Source organism: Chelon labrosus (genome assembly GCF_963514085.1).
Source record: "Chelon labrosus genome assembly, chromosome: 3".
Taxonomy (NCBI): domain Eukaryota; kingdom Metazoa; phylum Chordata; class Actinopteri; order Mugiliformes; family Mugilidae; genus Chelon; species Chelon labrosus.
The window spans coordinates 10,710,921-10,717,088 of NC_140339.1; the positions used below are offsets into that span (position 1 = coordinate 10,710,921).

The 6,168-nt window shown below is 39.5% G+C and overlaps 1 protein-coding gene across 1 annotated transcript; it reads left to right on the top strand.

The window, feature by feature from the left end:
* The first annotated feature begins 972 nt into the window (after nucleotides 1-972).
* On the top strand, nucleotides 973-4,988 carry LOC311486053 (small ribosomal subunit protein eS17-like). The gene is made up of 5 exons (XM_084541809.1): nucleotides 973-992; nucleotides 1,990-2,141; nucleotides 4,283-4,388; nucleotides 4,606-4,671; nucleotides 4,868-4,988. The coding sequence occupies exons 1-5, from the start codon at nucleotides 990-992 to the stop codon at nucleotides 4,943-4,945; spliced, it is 405 nt and encodes a 134-aa protein (XP_084397935.1). The 5' UTR covers nucleotides 973-989; the 3' UTR covers nucleotides 4,946-4,988.
* Nucleotides 4,989-6,168: the final 1,180 nt, after the last annotated feature.

Consider the following 6,168-nt stretch of genomic DNA (forward strand, 5'->3'; position numbering starts at 1 on the left):
ATTTGTTTATGTGAATACAAAATGCTTTCTTCAGTCCAAATAGTGAAATAATTAAAAATAGTTCACTGTATGTGCTGCCTTTCTTCTCATACAGTTGTGTCCTGCCGCTGGCCCCTATTCCGCTGGTAGGAGTAGGGGCGAATTCAGTTCAGAACTTGCTTGAGAATAGTCCAGTTTTTAAGGTGTCTTCCTCATTAGGGTAATTCAGTTATAGATGTCATTACATTGAATAGTTCATAGCGAACAGAACAGCTAATAAGCTAATTCGGTGTGTTTACTTTTCTAAAATGTGAACAGGTTAAAAATTAATTTGCTTATTTTCAGCTCGGGTACTATCCAGCGTGGCGAAATTATAATTATTTTGATTTTTGTTTAGATCATAAGTGTGTAATCTCAGTTTTTTTTTTATTTTTTATTTATGTGATTACAAAATGCTTTCTCAGTCCAAATAGTGAAATAATTAAAAATAGTTCACTGTATGTGCTGCCTTTCTTCTCATGCAGTTGTGTCCTCCTGCCGCAGTTCAGAACTTGCTTGAGAATAGTCCAGTTTTTAAGGTTTCTTCCTCATTAGGGTAATTCAGTCATAGATGTCATTACATTTAATAATTCACAGCAAACGGAACAGTTAATATCTAATTCGGTGTATTTACTTTTCTAAAATGTGAACAGGCTAAAAATAAATTTGCTTATTTTCAGATCAGTTAGTATCCAGCATGGCGAAATTATAATTATTTAGATTTTTGTTTAGCTCTTAAGTGTGCAGTTGTATTTGTTTTATTTGTTTATGTGAATACAAAATGCTTTCTCAGTCCAAATAGTGAAATAATTAAAAACATTTTTCTGTATGTGCTGCCTTTCTTCTCGTGCAGTTCTCTCCTCCCGCCGCTGGTTGGCGCTGCTGGCCGCCATGTTGTGCCAAAGCTCCCTGTAGACTATAAACTTCCGGTCTGACTCTACGGTGCTTCTCTTCCACCGGTCCGAGTCAAGATGGTGGGTACACTGAAAACATTTCACTTCACCTCCCCTCACAATCCTTCTCAATCCTCACTGTCTGACTCCCCGGCGAGCGGTTGAAAACACTATTCTGGTCTCAGACGACACATAGATTAGCTAACGCCGGGTTTGGGTTCACCTTTGTGGAGTTAAATGTATGTAAACACAGGCTAACCGTTCCCGTGTTAGTAGCTTACCGGGTACATGACAACCAGGATGTCACCGGTAGACATGGATGTGTATGAGGAGTCAGTGCTGGGTTTACTTCTGTTTATGTTGCTGTACTTTTGAAATATAACCTGAGTTTGAAGACAATAGGGCGACTTCATAAAGGCTTATTTATTCCCCTTAACCCTCTTTACTATGTTTTACATGATGAATTTACATTTAAATCGCTATTGGTTTTATAAACGTGACTAACTTGACCTCGTTTTCATTACTATAACATTGCTATATTTAATATTTATTGGTGCAATGATTTTTTTGTGGTCAAAACACTCATTTAGGCTTAATTTCAGTAGGTCAACCTCTGGTAAATGTGCTTTTATTTTTGTATGCTCATGGATTAACCTGCTCTTATTTTTGTAATAAGTAAAATAAATAAAATTAATTGAGGAAACCCGAAGATACTGAGACTACAAGTCATGCAAATTCTTAAGGAGCTCACATTTAATTTTGTTTTAGTGTTTCTTTTTGAGTTTTATTACAGAATTGCCCCTTACTTTATTTCAGGCTGTTTTTTTGTCAGTAAAAATGATTAAAAAAATAAATAAATTGATGAAATCTATACAGTGGAATACTGTCTTTAGCATACCTGCAACACAGGCTTCATATATTTGTTTAAAATATGTTGCGGTCTGTTTTTCAGTCAGTTGTGTGTCTGCTTGACTCTGCAAAATCCACTGATATATTTCCAGTTTGACTAAAAACATGCAGTCAAGAGTATTTTATTTTTTGTCCTTTCTTAAAAACTGTCTGTCTGGTTTCCCTTCAGGGTCGTGTCAGGACCAAGACAGTCAAGAAGGCCGCTAGGGTCATCATCGAGAAATACTACACACGCCTGGGCAATGACTTCCACACCAACAAGAGGGTGTGCGAGGAGATCGCCATCATCCCCAGCAAGCCTCTGCGCAACAAAATCGCAGGGTAAGAATATTTTTTATTATTTATTTGAAACCGTCAGCTGTGTTTTATTAAGTCTGCATGCACTGCAGAGACGTGCAGTCCTGCTCGCTGGTGTTCACTCGCTCCGAGCTCCCGTCAGTTTTATTAGTTGTCATCGATTTGTTCGTTTGTTTGTGGCTTTGGTTCATTACAGTCGACTCAGATTTGTGGCTTGTACGGCAGACGCCTCAGCATGCAACTGAGGATTCAGCATTGCATGATGGGATATATGGGAAGGATGTGTTGTAATGGTCTGACAGCGGTTTTATGTTGGAGCTTATGTGGTTACTCTCTTAACCTGGTTGATTTGGACTTATTAACATGTATATGTCACAGTAGTAGAGAGACGTGGGACAGTATAACTGTCCTAAAATATGATACATGTTCAGTTTACTAGTCAGCTGGTTGCTGCCTTCAAATGAGGTCGTGTTTACTGTTTTCACTAGAAGAGTCGATATGAATTGATCTCTCTTTAAAAGCTTGTAGGTGGAAACTTTTTGACTAGGTCAGAGTTTGTGATTTGTTGAGCGTTTTCTGACATTTTCAGTAATGGTGGAAGTTGATATAATACAGATTAGCTGTAAAGAGATTTCTTTGTAGTTTTATGGCTTCTAGATGAGTTGTGTAGCAGTGGTCTTCTCTATTATGTTACCATTCGAACTCCGAGCATTTTTTGTACGTGACTTATCATGTCATAAGTTCACAAGTTCCACATATGAAGGCAGCACGTGTCTCTAAAAAGGGGGAGAAACATCAGAGGATATATTATCCTTGTTTCACGGTTATATTTATAGTAAATAGAATAATGGCTCTGGAGGGTCTCCTGGTCTTCACAAACATGGAGCTTGTGAAAATACTAAAAGGGAAATGGCCGATAAAGACATATCCATTTTCCTGCACATTGGCTGTCATGCATTCTGTGATCTGCAAGACTTTTATAGACTTATGTAATCACGATTTTTAAGCAACAGGTCAGAAATGATCAACTCGTTTGTGTTCGATCAGATTTCCACTAACTGTACGGAGTGACTGCGCTCATCACTGTTTATCAAGCTCAGATCAATGAGTTGTTTCCTCTCTGAAGCCACCGTTAACGATCACGAACTGATAACTGGTTGGAAACAACAAATCAGGCTGCAGAGCTGTTAGGACTGTGTGCATATACGAGTTTTGTACTGAACTGAAAGTGTCGGCATCAGACTGAACATTGGCTTGTTTGGATTGTGATGCGTTCACTGCCTGATGTAAATACTGAACAATAATGCACTTAGATTGGTTTAAAAGGAAGCAAAAAAATTTAAAAAGAGTGATTGAAAGCTGCAGGTTGGTTTGATTTCCACATCGATTGTGTAGATTTGATGCATATTGTTTAAAAGCAACATGTGGTTTTGATTTCAGCTCTAAGGTATGAGAATATGTTTTTTATGTAAGCTGCCTTTTTTTAAAAGCTATAATCAATGTGTCTGGGAACAGTTGTGGTACCTGTCTTGATTGTTGCAGTGCTGTAGATGCAACTCATTGTCCAGACATCGGCTGTCAACATTAGACGGTTGTTTCTTCGCTGCAGAGTTGATGTGAAAATAAAGACTTTCAGTCCACTCTTCATGTCTGAAGTGAGTCATCAGCAGAAGGTGTCCTTACGAGACCTGACAGCTATAGTTTCCTGCAGCATTTACACCTTTTTACCGGCTAAATACTTATGAGAAACACATTTAGTTGACGAAGTTTACAAGTTGCTGGTTTACGTGTCATGTGCTGCAGTTATATCTGACACCCTAGGACTATTTCTAAACAGCTGACAGTCATTTTTGGGCTTACTCGAAAAGACGTAGAACACAGCGATGAAGATTAATTTAGCCCTTTTCTGTTTTTGTTTGCTTAAATAGTTTCACACCACAAAGTGATAGTTTGAGTTGATTGATTGCTTCTCTCTACGCCGATGTTGCAAAATGTAGAAGAAATTGGGTTATCACTGGTCATAAAATATGACTTATATTTTTTAACAATGTCAAGGTTTCCTGCAATATTCATTGTCATTACGACTGGCATACCCTGTCTCTACAAATAATCACTTATGCATGGGCCACAGTTGTGAAGTCTTGTGTTGCTTTTTTGCCTCTCAGGTACGTGACACACCTGATGAAGCGCATCCAGCGAGGCCCAGTCAGAGGAATCTCCATCAAGCTGCAGGAGGAGGAGAGAGAGAGGAGGGACAACTACGTCCCAGAGGTCTGTTCACATTCTTTGTTTTACCTGCGATTGTGTTTCATGAGGCAGAAAATTACAGGTGTTATTGGAGCTTTGATTTGACAGTTTATGGATTTTTTTGAGCTGTTGTTGCATTCGAATCTCTAGGCAGAACACCTTTTCCTAGTGGTTTCCATACTGTAATTTAAAAAAATGTTCAGAGTCTGGTGGCTCACTTGTTACTGTTGTCATCCTGTAGATTTCCGCTCTGGACCAGGAGCTCATTGAGGTGGATCCAGACACAAAGGAGATGCTCAAGATGCTGGTGAGTGTTCAACATAATCTGATGATCATTTATTCTAGACCTTTAGATTTATGTTCAAGCTCACCAAATTGACTAATGAAATGATTATGTTCTGATTAAAACCATAAAAAAATGTCCTTGTGAGAGAAGCTGCACTCTGAAGAAGAAGCACTCAAATGACTTAGTTACCTAAATCACTGTTTTCTTTCTCCTGCAGGATTTCGGTGGTCTTTCTAACCTTCAAGTCACTCAGCCAACCATTGGAATGAACTTCAAGACACCTCGAGGACTGTAAAATCATGTAGTAACTGTCTGAATAAAGAGACGTAATTAAGGTGTTCACTGTCCTTTTTCTTTTTCACCCCGTAAATGATGATATACACCAATCCACCACAACATTAAAACCACCAACAGGAGAAGTAAATGACATTTACCATCTTGTGACAATACAATGTTCTGCTGGGAAACTTTTGGACCTGGCATTCATCTGGATGTTACTTAGACATGTACCACCCACCTAGACCAGACCAGACACAGCACACACAAAAATGGTTTAGGAACAACTTAAAACATTAAAAAAAAACGCCTGATCGGTGTATTTATGCAGTTCACTGCAGTGAGGAATCCGCCCACTTCACAGTTGCACAACATTCTAAACACAAAGCAAGCACAAGAACAAAGTTCGTTTTGGCCAGGTCATTCGTACTTCACAAGAAACTCACGTGCCAAACTCCAAGCAAGTCGTCAAAGGGCCCTTCCACTGTGGCATACGTCACACACGCTAAGCATTATGGGAGATAGGCAATGAGACACACTTATATATTATTTTCAGATGTCGACCAGTTGTTCTGACGGCCGTGTCCATCGGATTACGCCATTCATTCAGCATGCACCCACACGCAGTCTCAGTACTCGGAGATTAGCGGTCACATTACGGGCAAAACAAACTTTGTTCTTGTTCTCGAAGTGAGCAAGAACAAAGTTAAGTTTCGACCAAGTCATTTATACTTAAGCGCTGTTCATTCAGCATGCATCCATACACAGTATGCCAATCTCTACCCAGGAGAGATTAGATGTGGCCAAAATGAACTTTGTTCTCGTCTTCAGATGAGCAAGAACAAAGTTCGTTTTGGCCAGGTCATCCATACTTCACAAGAAACTCAAGTGCCGAACTCCAGGGAATTCATCATAGACGCACTTTTCTTATTTCCGGATTTTGGCCAATCATTTAGACGACCGTGTCAGCAAGCACTCAAACACAGTATGCCGATCTCTACCCAGGAAAGATTAGCGGTAACACTGCAAATAGCATCTAGGAGCTTGAATTGGCCGCTAGGATTTCCACATTAACAACACCCACTACAATTTCTGACGAATCTCACAACAGTTGCCGGAGACCCCACAAGAAAAAAAGTTCTGCCCAATTGATGTGTCAAGAAGAAGCTGCGACACCTCCCAAACGAGGGCTGCGAGAACAAAATTACGTCATTGTCAACCTGGGTGCGAGAACAAATTTCT